At 37.9% G+C, this 19,978-nt stretch overlaps 1 protein-coding gene across 3 annotated transcripts in view; it reads right to left on the reverse strand.

Annotated features, from left to right (window-relative positions):
- Positions 1 to 1,022: 1,022 nt before the first annotated feature.
- Positions 1,023 to 19,978, reverse strand: part of coro (protein coronin) — a 46,739-nt gene continuing 27,783 nt past the window's right edge. For all 3 annotated transcript variants that reach the window (XM_080266448.1, XM_080266449.1, XM_080266447.1), the window contains one exon: positions 1,023 to 11,176. In XM_080266448.1, coding sequence (XP_080122574.1) covers positions 11,111 to 11,176 — 66 coding nt within the window. In that variant the 3' untranslated portion in view covers positions 1,023 to 11,110. The remainder of the gene's footprint in view (positions 11,177 to 19,978) is intronic.

Consider the following 19,978-nt stretch of genomic DNA (forward strand, 5'->3'; position numbering starts at 1 on the left):
GCCCGGGGCTAGGCAAGTTGGTCCTGACATTTAAGATGAGAGTGACCAGCCTCACTCATCCCCGAGTGGCATTGTGTGAGCAATAAACCCCAACCATCCCTTGGATATAAACCTTCACCGGCTCAATCTGACTGGAGTGCCGTAATTGCCCACTAAACCACCGGGCACCAAAGTTTGGTTTTATGGTTACCACCTAGCGTAGTAAATGGTTTCCTGGTGTACAGGAAACCATTTGGCTAGTCACTCAGTGTTGAGTCACCCACAGGCAGAAGGAAGAGGAAAGAATGAGGGAAAGAAAGACAGAAGAGGGAGTGTAAAGTCACTCGTAAACAGAAGGACAAGGAAAGAACAAAGGAAAGAAAGACAGAAGAGCATGGAAAGAAAGAAGGATGGAGGAGAGGAAAGGGCAGACACCCGAGAGCATCACTACATCGAGTGAGTGGATGGTGAGCGCCCTCACCTACCACACATACGTACCATGTACATACATACACGTATCATACACGAAATCAGATGCACTGTTGACCGGTAGGTTGCCAAGGCATGATAATGAAACCTTCAGACTCGTGCACAGCGACTACAGTTTGAAGGTTCAAGGAGGTGCAGTAGGTAATGACAGTGATGGGTCATAGGTGACTGAGTGTGGAAGACAGTGAGGTATGGAAATCGAGAAAGCTAGGGAACTGAGTATTGTGTCCTCCAACCACCCTATTATCTTCCAAAAGCCCTTCATTGCCTCATGTGACCAGGTTCTGGGCTAATTGTTTAAGATGAGAATGTCTTGTCATCACTGTGTTGCAGGATTATGTAAGCAGTGAACCCTACCCACCCCTTAGAACTGAATACTTAGGGGCCACATTCAGTTGGAGCATTTTAACCCACTAGATCACCTAGCACTCATTTGGTTATACGGTTACTACCCAGTTTAGTAAATGGTTTATTGAGTACAAGAAAGCACTTGTTACTCATTCCAGTCACCTGAAAATAGCACAGTTAGTTTTATAATATTTTTGCAAGCCGTACATTACATTGGTTTTAGTTTATAGTTACAGTTTATTATATTATTTTTGGAATCTGTACAGTATAGTAATTCTATTTTTATAATTATATTTATATTTTTTTCAATCTCTCCAGAATAATAATGTTAATTTTATATAACTTAAGGATAGTAAATATAGTTATAATTTCTAGAAAACTCTATTTACTTTCCATACAGTTACAAAAAAATTTGTGCATTAAGTACAGCAATCAAGGTCATCTTATGGAGCTGTGGATATGCAACACGACCAGTTTGGACAGTTAACCTGATGACCAAGACAATCAAGAGATTACACTTGGCAGAATTACAATTTGGTAATATATTTAATTACATGAGGCACTGCTAAAGCAATGATATTCTAAAATGATCTATTAACTTGGTAACTTTGAGAATTGGGGAAAAAAAAAAAAAAGCCATCAATATTTGTTCAAGAGAAATCATCAAACAATATTACCTACAATAATTTATGTATTTGCTGTAAAGTTAGAGGAAGAGCCAGAACAGTTTGCTTACATAAAATGATGTTCAGTACTACACTAGACTTGATAACCACTGAACACAAGATTGCTTTATCCTAAATTATTATACCACTTCAAACTAATTTTTAAAAATTTTGAGTATATTTATGATCACCCACTGGCAAGCAAAACATCTCAGCTCTGCTCTGTTTTGAACAGCATCTGCAGTATTACTGTACAGTAAGGTGTTTTACTTGCTAGGATAAAAGTATTACCTTTAAAATTCATGTTTAAAAACATGACATTTCATATTTATTCTAGTCTGAAGTGAATATTATAATTTTATGTTTTAATTATCAAAATGGCACATAAAAAGTCCCTAAATCTGTTATGTAGCAAATGGTAAGGGATGGGGTATGGCAGGGCATTAAAACATACCCCATTGTTAAGGCACAAACATCCTGGTACCAGATAACATTATGAAGTTACATGTATACACATAAAACTGCTAAGGGCACAGACATGCATGCTCAAGACAAGAGACTGACGAGAGAAAACGAGGCACAGGGTTTCTTCTAAGCTCCAGATCCTATTAATGCATCAACCAACGCTGTGTTTCATTTCATCTTGCCGATCACATTTCAAACAACTTTTTTCATGCCCTAGCAGGGACTTGTAACCACTGCCAAAGTGGGAGTTCACAGACACAGTACTTCTGCATATAACATAATCATTAACACTGAATTACATGTATACACATAAACGTATAATTTTAAAATTATATAAAAGCACCACCAACAAGACTGCTGAACACGGCATCTGAATCCAACATACAAATAAATTAATCACAAGAAGAGAACATATGTGACAAACTCACCCAAGATAAAGTGTAGTTTGGTGCCATGTTAACAAATTTTATTATATTTATATATAATGAATTGACTACAGTACTGCCACGAAAGCTTTTGGAACTAAAAGCAGAATACTGTACTTTTGTCTTCTAAGAGGAATCACAAAGTTTTTTTCTCCTCTTCTGAAAGAGAGAGAAAAAAGACGGAAAAGAAAGCAGACATACATTAAGTTTGGGACAGTAAGCCCTATTCACTCATAACAGAGATAAAAAAGAGAAAAAGGAAAGCAGACATACATTAATTTTGAGATAGCAAGCTATATTTGCTAGTGACTGATGTCCAAATGTTATAACAGATCAATTTTCTTGTCAACATCCATATACTGTATGGTTTTGGATACATCCATATACCTAAAGTGGTTTTAGAATGTCCTCTGCATACTTCTTTATATAATCACTTTATCCTAATATTACAGCCTTCACTGATAGAATTCTGTAACTGATGCTGATGGAAATTACAATTTTTAAAGATACACTTCCAGCATTACATTTTCACAGATATAAAAATGAAGTAGCTTGAGCCTTACTGCTAAAAGACAAACCAGGTACAGTAACTGTAAATACTAAAGCAATGAAGGCATCATAAGCAATGCTTCAATATTTACCTATGTTACCAATATATTTTGCCTGAGCCATGAAGTATTCCAAGGGATTAGCTTTCGAAGCATTACTGCAGTATTTACAAATATTCCATAACTGCGTTTTAAAAATATCTGGATTCAATTTCACTGACTTACCCCACTCCTTACTAATGAACACAACAACACAGTACAGTATTACTGACACTGAAGTAATCATCCTAGAAGCAATGCAGTACTGTTTGCTTTACTTGTGACTACAAAGTGTCGACAGGAAAATGTACATAAATTAAAAATGACTGCACACTCCTTAGTTGATGATACAAACTTAAAAGAAGGACAAAAACAAATATAGCACTGGTAGGTAGCACTACAGCTACTTCACAAAGGCTTTGGCTTCAAACAGGGGTTCCTCTTACCTTATGTTCATTAACACTTATTATAACAAACTGCAAAAATTCTCAATAACGGTCTGAGGTATTACTTCAATAGTGCAGCTGCTATAATTGGTTATCATCTGCTTTTCTTCCATAACTGCATTCTCTAGTAACCATTATTAAAATGGGTCCTCTTCCAATGATCATTTTCAATAATACACTGCATACCTTTTCTCTAGAACAGTTTACAGTATTTTTTCCAAAGTGCAGGTGCTTAACAATAGTCAGCATTATCTACTTTTCTTAATATAGAACCCTTGCACTTTCTAGTAATCACTGATAATTTTGCTAAATACAGCAATGAGTAAAATGCGAGTATGTTATGATACAAGACCTTTTCCAACCCATTCAAGTCCATGAGTAACAATTTTGAGCACCACCAAAGGAACATTACAACACGACGGCAGCCAGACATGTGGACACCAGGGCCCATTCTCGTAGGTTTGGAAGGCACCTCAGCACTTCTTCCTAACTACTTTGCATCTGTCTGTGATCCATTAATATTCTCTTGTATGTTATGCAAGCTAGGCTATGTCAATATGAAGAATATATAAATAACACAGAAGGGAATACTAAGACTAATAAGCAAAATAACTAATTCATGAGGGGGTGCTAAAAGTCTCCTAAACATAATTCTCCTTATGAGGCCTTCTAGCATCCCTTCCTTAGCATTTTATTTTGCATACAACAACTCACTATTCACCTGTACATTATTTATGTCTCAAATCAAAAACAGACAGAATAAATAACATACAAGAGAATGTTAACCCCCTAGCAGTGCAAAAAATGTATCACTATGGGATTTCATCACTGAAGTCAAGTGTTCAGGGGTTATTAACTGTAACAGACAAAAAAACTGGTAAGAGGTCTTAGCAAGCTTCCTAACTGTACAAAAATACCATCCCATCACTACCACCACACAAATAATTGTCTGTGATTCAGGACCAAAAGGGCATATATTCTTGGTGAATGAGGTTCAGGTGCTTAACCCGTTAACTGCTCTATACAGCCTGGGCTGTTCCAAGTGAGACTGCTCAATACAGCCCTGGCTGCGCAGGTGAATTTCGAATATAGTGCCACAGTGACCAAGGCCGACCCATGCAAGCATGTTTGAGCCTTCAAAACCGAAAAAGAAAACGAAAACCATACATTCCAATAGGGAACCAGACACTTCGATGTTCATCCATGGCTTTACCAAAGTAAATATTGAGCTAATATTTCGTTACTATATACTTTGGCAAGTGCTCTCTCAATGCCTAAGACAAAATTTGGCCCTTGGAAAATTTCATTTTTACCACTATGTCTGCGCACCACGGACACCTCCAAAAAACCACCATGCGCAGTTAACGGGTTAAAGAGGGACACCTTCCTCTGACACCACTGATATAACCAGGCTGCTCCACTACCTGATGATACAAATATCCCTCAACTTCCTCCCTATCTCCTGAAAGGATGATTGTGAACTGCAGGAGATGGGCAACTTCAGTCTGCAATCTACCAGGTTCATGTCCAGAAATGCCAGGGGCCACAACAAGGAGGCTTGCTAAAAACCTCTTCCTAAACAGTAACAGCCAACCCCATACTACCTCACTAAGGTGTGTAGGGATCCAAAGCTAGTCCACCAGAGTCCAGTATATTTTACCCTCTAAGCACGGGGTTGTATTTCTTATTTTATTCTTGCAATCAGATTATTTTATTCAGCTTAAGATACACTTTTCACACTAATGGTGTTAAATACAGACTGCATTACCAACTTCAATACCAGAGGTCTGTCCAAAATTGCATAAAATCATTTGGAAGTGTAAATAGTAATATCAAATGGATTTAAAGGGCTAAGGGTAGACACAAGCCTACTTCCTGGATGGCATTACATGATCAACTTCCAGTCATCAGCTGGGAACAGAACCTACTGAAGGCCATTACTCCACTCTAACTGGGATCTCTAAACCACCAGGCACATCTTCCTAATCATTTTAAACTGCATATGGCACATTATATTTCTCTTGTATGTCATTTATTGAATCTGTTGATATAATAAGAGACACAATCTGTGAAAAAATAATGTTTAAAGGGATATATTACATGTAAAAATTATGTGTAAAGAGACATAATATATGAAAAAATTAAGTTTAAAGAGACGATGCACAAAAAAGTTATGTTTAAAAAGGTATACCAAAAATTATGTTTCAAAAGAAAATTAATACATGAAAGACTAACATGAATCAGACAAAATAAACCACAAACAAAGAGGTGCTAGTGAGCTTCATACATCATGGAGAATATACACACTAAGCCCATCAACCTAAGGGATCTCTCTCATTTTATCTTTGCAATCTTTTGGTGACTTTACTCGGCTAGGGAACAAATTTTAAACTCATGGCGTTAGATATACCCATAATAAACTCAAAATAGCCCTTTCTGAATAAAATCATCTAGCAGCAGCAAGAATAAACTAAAAAAGGACATCAGCTGGAGCCAAGTTGTTAGGCAATGTGCTATCCTGGCAACTGAACTATAGACAAATATATACTGTCCAGATATATAAGGTGTCTGGGGAAATGTGGGAGAAACTTGAAGAGGTCATTCTTTGGCTGAGGAAAAAATGGTCTTCCAACAGGGTCCAATTTGTAGGCATTAAAGTGTTACATATACAGGTACTGACGTCAAGGGCAGCTTATGAGGAAGACCATTCTCACTCATAGACCCATCAGTATTTGTAGGTCCATAACCATTGAGTTGGTCCTTGAGGGTGAATTACAAGGGAGACAACTTTCACCCATCTGTAACTTTATCTCTGTAATGGCTGAAAATTTATAACATGCTGATTCTGTATATCATTTACTACTCAGAACCAGTCAAAGAATAAGCTAATATTTCTCACACATTATACAGAACACTTTTTACATGCACAGTAACAAATGGGAAAGAGAACATTAATAATTAAATAGTATATATAACATAACTCGGTGATTCTGAGGTGGTCCTGGCTTCCCTCATATCTGGCCTCCTGAGAATCTGTCATGTCAATGCCTTTGTGTTCCATTATGTTGTCACTTAATGATGTAATAATTAACCTAGTCCCCTCTCAGTCCTGCATTTATAAGTAGGCTTCAAGTTTCGTCATCATCATCATCATCATCATCATCCAATCAAGTACTGTATTTTCCTAATAGGAGTGTAGGGCCATTGTACTAGGCTACTCAGTTCAGATTTTTACTAACACAGTGACCAGTTTCTTACCTCTGTGCAGTTGTGAGCCATAAACCCCAACCATCCCACGGAATTACACCCAAATAGGTCACATCTACTTGGAATGCCTTAACTCACTACACCATAAGGGTCTTAAGTTTCAAGCATTATTTTGAAATCTAGTAAGTTTGTTCAGTAATTTCTTAGTCATCTACATTCCTCAGTAATTTCTTAGTTATCTAGATTCCATATATGTATATATATGTACCGCACTGCCACATTACCTGTCCTCAAAACCAGAAGCCTTCCTGTAAACATGAAACTGAGGGAGACTGTACACAACTTTCATTCTTCCAACGTAAAATATTCAGTAACTGGCTGGACGCTGGGTACAATAATTACTATGAGAAATGAGACAATATTAATACACTGCAGAATACAGCCACAATACTGAGGCTTGATCCACTAACACATTTACGATCAGCTCCCTTTCACACCCCATGTTCCGATTTGCATGAAGAACAGGAGACACTGGAAGTTCTGATAATTTCTGTGTCCCTCCAACCAAAACAGAAAATAGCTATGATACTCTTCTTCTTGTAACTACAATTTACTTCATGGAAAGAACAAGAAGTGTGTATATATTCTACACTCTCTGTCCTTCCCCCTAAAAAAAAATATGACTTAGTAGTATTACCACAGTTGTAACCCTAGGCTTAACTCTACATGAACCGAGTGGACTGCAGAATGAAAATGTCCTCTTTCCACGGTCCACCATCCTCCTTATAGGGAAAAAGGAAGGGAGTAGCTGCCCTCCTGCAGCAACCCACCATCCTCCATTTATGGGGACTGGGAGAGAGAAAAGGGATGTTTGTATAACCAGGTAGTGAAGCCACCCAGTTATATAAGTGCCACCACATGAAGGCATCCCTCACCACACCAAATCCGAGTTGCAAATGGAAACTGATCGTAAATATGTTCCGGAGTCTCACCACTGGACTACAATGCCATGACAAATGAGATCCTAGTCTGAACCCCGGCTGTGAGTTGAGCAGCCACCTGGGGGTTTACGAGCCGACCTTGACTGAGTTGTAATTCATCCATAGCCATTCAAATCTTGGTCAACCCCCTCAGCCCAATGATGTGTTTTTTTGTTTTATCTATGGCCAGACCATTAGATTTAACTTATATCTTCCCTAGACCATTAGATTTAACTTTGAAGCCTCCTATTGCACTGAAGGTGTTAATGAAGGCTACACATTACCCTTCTAGTTTTAAAAGTATTTCCAGAGCTAAAAATAACTGTCAAAAGATAGCATGATATCCAACTTAGGAGACCTCCCTCAATATGAAGGGTTTTTGAAAGCTAAATCTTACCTTCCTGTTCAAAAATTCTTTCCAGAGTAATCATCTGGAGCAAGAAATTCAACTTAGAAGACCTCTCTCATAGTGAAAAGGTAAGTGAAAGCTAAATGTAACCTAATGTCAGAAAGTCTCACCATTAAACACAATCATCTCAATATAACAGGAAGAGAATTGTAAAATGCATCATTGGACTAAGGAGGTTACGGAAGGGTTGGAGTGCCAGGGTATGAGGCAATATGTACATTCCTGGTCTGACAGACATGATCAACCTATTAATTATCAACATGAGTAAAGCTATGGTCAACCTCACTAGTGGGGGTTAATAAGCGGTCATTCTGCACAGGTACTACACTCAGCCAAATAAAAATACATAAATCAATGAAAAAAATTATAAAAACAAATCATAACACCACATTAGTCATAACACCACATTAAATAAGTATCAGTTTGTTCTAAACTATGGAAATTTTTATTTCCAGTGCACATTTAAAATTTTTGCTCATTCACTCACTATTTCTCTACAAAGAAGAAATTTATATTAATAAAATTATACAACTTTGTACAGATAGTTTGTACAACAGACAAACCCTCCCAAATATTTAGATATCATTATGTATACATTTGATATTTAGCACAAAAAAAAAAAAAAAAAAAAAAAAATCATACCATACTTTAACCCTTCAATCCAATGATTTTTTTTTTTTTCTTATTTTTGTTACTACAACATCTTGTTCAAATTGGGACCTCTAGAACTGAAGAGGTTATTGAATACTGTATCTAACCCTTCCAGTTCCAAAAATCTACCCTAAGCTGAATAAAGCTGTCAGGAGATAGAAAAAAAAATCATCGGACTGAAGAAGTTAAGACTTTAGTGAGAAGACAGTGAAAGTCTTGTTAGATCATTAGAACAATAGACATTCATTTTCTACAAGGTCCTGAAAAAACAACCAGTAGCAGGGTAGAAACACAGGGAGGATCCAGGAATTATTCGAGCATTACCCATATAAGTATCTAAAGTAATGAGCACTCAGCATTCCCTTCCTCTCAGCCAACCATGCAATGTTCATAGACTGAAGGTTTGTAAACCAAGGATGCCCTGTATTATATCTGTGTGGGAGAAATGAATCCTGGATGGATGGATGGGAGACATGAACATGATAATCAATAAAGCAAAATTCTGTGTGTACTGCTGGAGAGGGATGCTTTCATGTGGTGGCAACTGATGCAACCGAGAGTTGGAGCAGTCTGGTTAAATAAAATCCCTCAGTCCCCTCCCCACCTCCCAAGAGAAGGATAGTGAGCTGAAGGGGAGGGGTAACTTCAACCAGCAATCCACTGGGTTCAGATTCAAATGATACTGGGGTTGCAACTACTCATTCATTCATTATCCAATCCCAGTTTGCCCCATATAAACAGAAGTGTAGGGGCCCATGGCTAGGCTACTCACTCCCAACATTTAAGGCAAGGGTGGCCAGCCTCACTTGCCCCTGAGTTACAACTACTACCAATGTATAATCACCCCTGGATCCGCCCATGAAACACGCAGCTATGGCTGATAATAAAAAACCATTGGCAGGTTATAACACAAAGCAGCTATGAGCCGAGCAGCTGGTTGCTTACTAGTGAGCAGTGGACTGTGTAATTAGTCCGTGGTGCAAACATATGTACAAGATTCTTACACTGTTGTTTAAAACCCTTTACATCCGAGTGACGCAATTTCTAGTTTACTCTTCCTTCAACCAAACTATTTTATTTAACTTAAGGAAAGGCCTCTTGTACTGATAGGACTTATTAAGACCTGAGTGTTGAAGAGAGATGCTTTCATGTGGTGGCACCAACCTAACTGGGTGGTGGAGCTACCTGGTTATGTAAACATCCTTCAACTCCCTCGCTATCCCTAAAGAAGGATGGTGGACTGTCAGAGATGAGCAACTTCACCCTGAAATTCACCAGTTTCACGTTTCAGATGAACCTGGGGCGGCTGCTGCTGCTGCTACTACTACTACTACTACTACTCTACTACTACTACTACTCTACTACTACAACTACTATTACTACTACAGTACCACTACTACTATTGTCATGGCTACATCTAAGCCCTCTATTTTGAAGCCTTTCTCTAGCTTAATAAAAGTGTGTGGAGGAAGGAAGTTTAAATCAGAAAATGCATCATGGGACTGTATGGGTTAATATGACTAAAACTTTACCACCAGTCACAGAATGACACATATGCTTTGCCGTCTCTGTATTTCCATGTGTGTCTGGAAATATTCAACAACTTTACAACAGCATACACGATGATGGCAACCCTACACACAAGCAGAGCATTATATATATATATAATATTAAAAAAGACCTGAAAACAGCCCTAGATTATTATTTCCCCACATCAAGGCTCGTAATATTGTCAGCCTGGGAGGTTTTCTCATACCTCTTCCCTGACAATTTATTATGCTTAGTGCACCTCATTATTCCCTCACATTTATGTCATTTTAATACCAATGTAAATTCCCCTGCAAACGTTTCGTACCTTGTCCTGGCCGCGGTAGCTCAAAACATTACATCAGTTTGGGTACGGCCATATGCTGATACTATAATATGTTTGGTTAGTTATACAGTTACTGTTAACTAACTGCTATTTTTAGTGATCCAAGCTAATATAATATTATGAGCTACTGACTGGCAGGAAGGAAGGATGGACGGAACTTCTCCAGGCAACTACCGTATATATTGCACAAATAACATATAAGGGATTAATATTGTCCTAAATGTATAAATAAACAAGTAAGTACAAGGGTCTATGGAGCTTCTCTAACTAATGAGCATACGGTTCCAAGGCTCGTATTAAATACTCTCCCTATGCCTTTTCCATACCAGTGTATTTCCACATATGACACAATAATTCTCCCTGTATATGCTATTAACACATTCTATGATGGTATTAAAAGATATAAATAGCCTTATGAGACTACTGAAGCATAATAAGATAAATCACTATGAGAAGAGGTGCCAGAAGTACCCCTAGCCCCACAACAATACAAGCCCCAGTGACTGGTAAAGCAAGCTCAAACTCCATAGCTCATAAATATCACCAGCATCTTGTACAAGTGGACTCAGTTCTGGCAGCCTGTCATCTACACTTCATCTGGGGCCATGTCACAATTGTTGTTGACCGTGTTGGCGGATACAGAGCTTGGGGCCTGGCGGAATACGACTATGTTAGTTGGGGGCAAGACAAATTATTATACTGGGTCAATCGAGTGTCTAGAAACACAGACAAACAGGATTATTACAGGATATCCTCAATGTGTTATCCATCCTGTTCAATGGAAACTCATAAGCATCTTTCCCAGCCTTTATGGAAGCATCTTAGGACTTCTGGCTGAATACTGGCAAATGCTATATTAATTTCCAGTACAGTATATATAATGCACAAAAAAAAAAAAAAAAAAAAAAAAAAAAAAAAAAAAAAGCCGAGAGAAAATGTTATACTTTCCCCTATGTTTCCAGACTTCAGACTCACCCTGTACATTGTATTAGCTTTTTTAAATTATGAAATTTAGTTAGATAAAAAAAATCTTGAAAAAATTTATAGATAATGGTAAAAAATTAAGTATTTAAAGAAAAAAAAACTCCAATAACCAATATTAACTGCTGCAGTAACAGGTCTGAGCAGAAAAATAATCAGTCTAATGCACATAATGATATTGTATCACGTTTGTTAGACTGTTACCATTTTGATACATTTTTATAAAGTACCAATTTAGTGTAAAATTACAGGGTTTGAGATTTTCAAGAATAAATGCATATTTTTTAAGAAAAAAGGAAAGAAACATGTAACACAAAATAGACACAAGACAATTCTCAGTTCATTGAAATTTGGATACATGAGACGGTACAGCACCAGGGGACACACCAACAGGTGGTGGTGGTAGTGGTGGTGGTTTTACCTCATGCTGGGAACACTGCCAGATCATGAAATCATTATTACACTCAAGTTCAACAACAGTTAAATGAAAGTAACGAAACACCATGAATCTTTTCCCAGGCCACAAAGAATTTACTCACTTAACTTGAGAAAGTACGGTATTTTATACATTTTTATTGCTGCTACCAAACAGCGGCATTGCCAGAGGGTGGCCAGGGTGGCACTGGCCACTCTTGAAATATGGCAGGTGACCCAAAATTTCCTGGGGGATGCCCCCAGGCCCCTGTGAAGCTCTCATTGGGCCACCACATTCTTATAATCCTAGCTACACCCCTGGCACCAGAAGATTTAACTCAATTTTGAAGCAGCTAAATATATTGTAGCTTTCATTAACTCCTCCATTACAACAGGTTTCCTCTAAACTGAATAAAATCATGTGGAGGCTGCAGCAATAATATATAACAGACGTCACTGGATTCAAAGGGTCAACTGACATAAACACCAGGAGGGCTGTATGATCCAACGCACAGTACAGTGGGTGAGGTGGGTCGAGGGGCTAGAGGGCCAGGGTGGTTGGTCGAGCACTGGGCTCATGCCACACACACCAGTCATGCCCTTACTTACATGCACCACATGACCTTGCAATGGTTGCTTCCTCACAGAGTGAATTTTGTAACAAGACGTAACAGCCACCACCTCCTGTTGGTGACAGATATGGGCATCAAACCCTGAATATGGGGAAAGGCACAACAAAGTACGGATCATTCTCAATACTGTATTAATATTTCATTATTAATATGCATGCTGTGTCTAAACATTATTTTTGTGTTAAATAAATAAAGAAAATATTCAATTCTGAAAACACAATACATGCACGCAGAAGCAGCATTCCCACTGCAACTGTCCAATAATACTGAAATGAGACTTGGGGGAAGTGCACACGCACAACACTAGCAGTATGTCCATAGGGCAAACCACATTTAGTTCCTTTACTTTTACAACCCTCATTAACGTTTATAATACTGCATCCAGAAATAAAGATTTCCAGTTCTGATGAAACTGTAATTGCAAAACAACAGCTCTGTTTAGTACTTAACTTCCAATGTGCCATCGAGTGGCATACAACTAAAACACACAAAACCTCTCAAGCTGTTTGGTATTTATAAATTAAAGTTTTTGCGAGGTAATACCTCATGTATTGGAACAATCCCATTACAGATATTCATGCCTGCCTTTGTGTTATCAGATCACTGACCATTCTAATGTTCCTTCACTCAATGGGTGCTTTCAACATGTAACTACTTAGTTCTATAGCCCAGAGGTCTCTATACAAGACCTCACCCCATGGTTGCTACGTACTTTATTAATGCAGTCCTGCATTTCTAAGTACTACTGATTCTGAGGATCCCTTGAACTCAAAGTCTGGAGACCAGGCTGAATTTCCATGGTATTACAAGTACTGTATTTCACATGTGGTACCAAATACAAAAGTAGAAGGATGAAACGTTATTGAATGAGCATGGTACTCAGTAAGCCTACTGATATCAGTCTAAAATTCAGTAACTCTCTTCAGTCTCGGTTAACATGGTAGAATTCCTTGCAACTGTTTGCAACTGCCACTCTTGGTATGACGAAAGTGATTGTTATGTCAAGTTTTAGAAGGCAAAATCCTAATGCATGATTTTTATGCCACTTGAAATGTCACTCTTGCAAATGGCAGAAGGGTTTGCTCACCTACCCCAGTGCTACATGTGATGTCTGGTTGTATTTGAAGTTATTTATATACAGCTTAAGTTCGTGGTTGTTACAATATTTAAATTCTGATGCACAGCATTACCCAATCAAGGATTAGGCTTCCCTCATCAAACTCCCTCTACACCAAATATACCTGCTACATAAACCCTCCCAATCCACCCTATCCTAAGCATCTCTAAATCAACAAATGCAACATACAGCTTCTTATTCCCTGCAATATACTTTTTCAAATAACTCAATGTAAATATCTGAACTATAAACCCTCTATCCTTTCTAAACCCAACCTGTTCACCTATATAATCTTTTGCTATGCTAAACATCCTCTTTGTAACTACTCAACAACACACCTTTCCTCTACACTGTAATAATTTTGAACAATTTCTGTGACAGTTCCACTAATTGAGCTTGTTATGATAATTCACTAGAACAAAGTATAAGTCCACTAATTCCATCAAATAAGATAGCTGCAGCTCTTCTTCATAGGTTCAAAATCCTGAACACAAATTTCTGATAATGAAAAGAAAAAAATTCATTCCCCCCCCTTGATCTAACGACAATTTTAAAAATAAAATATGAAAATAACCCCATATTGTCCTTCACATGTTGAGTGGTGCTGGAGAGGGATGCCTTCAGGTGAATGCACTAATATAACTGGGATGCTCTACTGTCTAGTTATACAAATGTCCCTCAACTCCCTTTCTCTTCCCTTAAAGGGATGGCCAAGCCCCAGCAACAGGTTTGAGACGAGCCTACTAGTCCAGTAGCCTAAATGACCAGCCTCCATCTGCCAGCATTACATGACCAAAGTGTTGAAGATCCCTAACCCCTTTCAACTCAGATGGTGACCAAGTGTAGTCACACTGCAATTTGACTGGTAACCAAGAAGGCTCATACCTACCTCATAACTTAGGCTCAATGAATTTCTTGCACTCACAATACCCACCTTGCATACTGAATATATGCAAGGACTGTCTTATTCAGAACTGGTATGATGGCATAGTTACTACCATGGTATGTTGGATGATGTTGTGGATGATACTAGAGTCTGCTTTAATGATATTCAAATCAGATTATTCCCAACCCCAGACAGAGATCAATCCTGGATCCTTTCAGAGAGCAGATCATTTCTATAACCATCTGAAAACCACCTCCCCCCAAAAGCATCTAATCAGAACAGCATAGCACTAGGTACAAGAGACTGATGGTAGAGGACAGAGTGACTTGGGGCAATTTGTCTGTGTCCATTCCTTCCGTGATTAAGGTAACTGGCTACTGATAGATGGTAACATCAAAGATCATTGCCATCCCCCAAGGAAGATACTGTATACTAGAAAAACTGCCTCAGCAGATGAGGATGCTGGCCATGATTTTTATTTTTCTATTTAGATTCCTTATTAATATGTCCCAACTCTTGAGGGAACAATGTTGCTCATGACCAAGCCAGATGATGTAGAGTATGTAATGTGATATAGATGTACATGTATGATACAAAACTACCCATTACTTGGCCATGACGAGCTGCTCAGTATAACATGTCTACCTCACCACCTCATGCAGACACACAGCATACACCATCCAAAGGATCACAACCACCTGGGATCACAAACAAGACACTGGGATACAAACAGGGGGTCCAAGGGGCAATCAGGGACAAAGGGGACTCTTACCTAATTGCTACCACAATCCATCATCATCGAACTATTTCTTAATATTCTTTGAACTTCCTTTTTTACCCTGGAATATATTTCAGACACATTGCAATTAGGGTTGCTGGGTAAAGGCAAGTGCAACATTGTAATGCAATAAGTCCTCATTATAAGTTGCCTGTCCATCATTCTTTTTCGCTATTAACATAACAGTAAAATAATGAACAAATGCCTAATATATTTTCCTTGTTACCTACACAACACATCTGCTAGTTCCTCCAACTTAGAGTATTTTTATACATGCTGGCGAGGGATGCCTTTATGCTGTGGCAGTGATATATCAAGGCAACTCTATTGCTCAGTTATACCAACATCCCTTGGGTCCTTTCCAGCCCCCAGAAACAAAGTTGGTGGACTGGAGGAGAAGGGCAACTTCAATCTGCAGTCCACTGGGTATACTTCCCGATGAGTCTGGGACCACAGTACCAAAAGCAACTTATGATGAGGACTACCTGTACTGCTAAGGCTGTGCTTCTAGGAGCATCTTAGTGCATCATCACCGCCTCCATGTTCAACACACTTGTTAGAGTAAAATAATCTTACAATGAATACAGAAATTCAATATAACTGTTGCAACATATGAATAAAGTAAGCAACTCAATATAAATAGCAAAATATGAAATTAGGGGTAACTTAAAACTACATAATGATACATGACACTAAAGGCAGAGTCACACAGGCCTACAATTGCTACCGTATATATATATATATATATATTTTACCAGTTACATGTGTACTGGGTATTTACATATGCACACCAACAACACAAACCTCTGCATCTTTGTCAACTAACAACCTTCAATTTCCACCAACAGCTTTAAATCTCAAACAGCTGTTTTCAGTCTCCACCAACAAACAGTCACCACAATTTGCTGCTATTTCATTACGATCATCTACTGTCTCATCACGAGCATAAGAGTCTGGGGCTAAGCTACTCTGTCTGGCCCTTTAACAGTATGGTGGCCAGCGGCTCACCCCACGTGGCAATATATGAGCATTAAAAAACCCAAACAACACTCTGATTTAAACCCACATCAGCCACAACTGGTTGGAGAACCTTGACCCACAACACAAATACAAAAAATAAAATAAATAAATAAAAAATATTTATAAATTAATAAAATGGTAAATAAATATTTTAAAAATCTGCAACTGTATGCCTGTGACTACACCTCAAACTTATGTGCTATGTAAGTGCACTGAAGCAATGGCCATGCACATTTCTGGATGCAGTTAAGAATAAAGACAGTCAAGTATATACATGACATTCCATGCACCTGAATAACTATAGCAGTTAAAAAGCAAGAGATATAACCTCAAACATATAAAAAATAAAAATGAATAAAATGCAAGTAAAACTCTAGCAATCATACAAGAACACTCAGCTACCTGTGACCAAGGCTAGACCTGTGTTAAGGAGAAATTTTAAGTAGAAATGCACAAACACTGAATACTCAATCAATTACAGCAATTCCACTCTGGTACATTCATGTCAGTTAACTCAATGAACCTAGTACTTATGAAATTTTAAAGGAAAAAAATTATGTATCATGAATCATCACCTGCAAGTTTGGTTGTTGCTTTGTTGCTGCATCATACTGACCTAATCGCTTATTTCATGACCTACATCCTGTTTGATCATATCAATTACTGTCTTTTCATAACAGCAAAGTAAATTTCACTCAGGGTTTAAATACACTATATACAGTACAACAGTCTCCGATCAAGAAGATTTGAAGATGTAAAATAAAAAAAGGGAAAAAAGAAAAAAAGAAATGGATGAAGCATATTGGAATCTGGATCACTAATTTCATTCACTGTTTTTAGTGTTGGAAGACCTGTACCAATTTTAAAGCTCATGTAATTCTACTACCAGTACTCACCCCATTCTTATGTGAGGAGAAAAAAAAAAATTCTGGATGATGATGATGACTTATACTCTGGTATAATAAAAGTGTACGGCAGGATATAAGGGTTCAAGAGTGAAAACGTTATTTAGCTATCATTGCTGCTGGGTTTCTCTTTCTCTCAATCATTTGACATTAATATAGCTGTCTGGTTACCAAACCTGTTAACTGCTCTATACAGCCTGGGCTGTTCCGAGTGCGACTGCTCTATACAGCCCTGGCTGCGCAGATGAATTCCGAATATGGTGCCATGGTGACCAAGGCCAACCCATGCAAGCATGTTTGAGCCTTCAAAACCGAAAATGAAACCGAAACCGAAAATGAAAAAGAAAAACATACATTCCAATAGGGAATCAGACACTTCGATGTTCATCCATGGCTTTACCAAGGTAAATATTGAGCTAATATTTCGTTACTATATACTTCAGCATGTGTTCTCTCAATTCCTAAGACAAAATTTGGCATTTGGAAAATTTCATTTATACCCCTATGTCTGCGCACCACAGACACCTCCAAAAAACCGCCATGCACAGTTAACGGGTTAAATGTCCATAACTCCCCCTCAAAAGGAGGATGGTAGACTGCTGGATTAGTGTAACTTCAACAAGCTGTCTACCACTTTCACTTCCAGATGAGCCTGAAGCCTCAAAAATAAAACAACCATGGCTTTAACCAATCAATAAGAGGCAATGTCTGACTAATGACTGTATAAATCAATGCTTACTACATAATAATTTCACTTGGCTATCATCATCACTGCTTCCTCTGCATGAAATGGTGATGCAAAATAGCTTTTCTGCTAAGCTACCAGAGACTTATGTACAAAACAAAACAAGCTCTTGATGATCAGCACGAATCTAAAGTTGCAAAGTGTCCAATGTGTCAATAAAACCAAATATTTAGACATACTGTACATCTCTGAGATTCAAGTGCTTTCTTTAAATTATCTATTTTGTTGAATTTTTAAAGATTCATATGCTTTCCTCAAATGCTTTCTTTGTTCATTTTTTTTCTTGGGAAAAGCAACAACTTTGCAAGCCTCATGTCTTTGGTTCTTTTTTGCACAAGAAAAAGAAAAAAGCCTGATTCCCTATCAAGAACACCGATTGTATATGCTTTACAGAAAACTAGGAATAATACTGGATCTAATCCTTTCAAGCACCATTATGACTAGATATTTTCAATGGCTTTATAGTAATACTGTTGACTCTGTAATATGCATTCATTATCAGAAATCAGGGAGGTGAAGGCAGTCTTCATGCCTGTGATTTAGGTGCTGATACTTGTTTCTTACAGTCTTTCTGAATTATTACCAAATCAAGTTCCTTTATCACAGATTTTTATACACTACTGACTGCTTCATCTTGTGTGATATTTTAAAACTTGGACCTGAGTACCTTGTGTTAGACTATTAGTGAACTATGGGTCAGTGTTCAACATGCAAGAGTCAGTAACATAACTAGTGATAGTATTTACATGGAATGCAAGGCAACTACACTAGCTGAGGTTGATCATCAAAGTATGGCGGCAGCAAATGTTCAGAATCACAATGCTAAACAGATCATGTCATATATGAATCGATTTTCAGCCTTGTGTGGATCTAGCATGTCTTCAAATAAATAAAATGTTCACCAATGTCACTCAAAACATACATTTCTTAGACTATTCAAAAAGCTTTCATTCATCCATTTCACATCTTCTCGTAAAGCCTATTTCCTACAATACCTTCTTCACCTATGTTCTCACTGTTAAGGTGACTGGAAACTAACAATGTATCTAACTTGAAACTGAAGAAATGGATAACAGTTCATTTCTTCCATCAACAATGCTTTGTAAACCATTCAATGCAACAATAAAATAAAAATGTTTACGTTAAACTCCAGAGTGATATATAACTCTCTGCTGATATAACAAAACAATTGTAACAGACATCTAAAGCTACAATACTAATCCTGCAATACTGTAAATAAAAATCCTCACACAAATAACTTGACTTCTATGCCACTATGAAAGACTAGTGAATACTCCCAACTCACAAGTACAGGGTGGTCCATATATAACACAGGCTAATTCTCTTGTGTTGCAGAGGCTTCTCAGTTAGCATTACCAGTGTCTACTTTGCATAATTTTCTACTTCCCATAACCATTTTTTATGCTTTAAAGTGTCTGTATGTTTTTCTTACGTCCATTAACCGCAATGTTGATCAGTAATTTCAGAAAGCATCCAAAAATGTCTCCACCCCTCACTACAGCACACTGAGCCATCACTGCAACAAACAAGACTGGAGAGAGCAATATATGGTCCACTTTGAATCCTCCTACAGCAACACCATTCTAAAGATCACATGTGGAAGTGAAGCTACAGTGCGTATCAAGTCATTCTCATCCTTAACTCACTGAGATCGGGTGACTATTTCTTGTATACTTTTGCTGCTACTAAATTACTCTGTTTCATTCAACTTCAGACAGACTGATACTGAAGGTATTTATTAAGGGTATGTCTATGGAAGGAGTGGTCATGAGAGAGGGGGATGTGTGTTGGAAGGAGGAGAGTCAAACAGCAGAGGACAGGGCAACACGAAGGTTATTTGTTTGTGGCCACCCCTTACAAGATTAAATAAAGATATGTCTAGGGATGGAGTGATGTATATGATAGGGAAGGTGTGGGCTGGAGGGAGGGAAGTTAAATAGCAGAGGATACAGTAA

This window comes from Coenobita brevimanus, chromosome 20 (genome assembly GCF_032717465.1).
Source record: "Coenobita brevimanus isolate Jiangsu-jjx chromosome 20, ASM3271746v2, whole genome shotgun sequence".
NCBI classification, from domain to species: domain Eukaryota; kingdom Metazoa; phylum Arthropoda; class Malacostraca; order Decapoda; family Coenobitidae; genus Coenobita; species Coenobita brevimanus.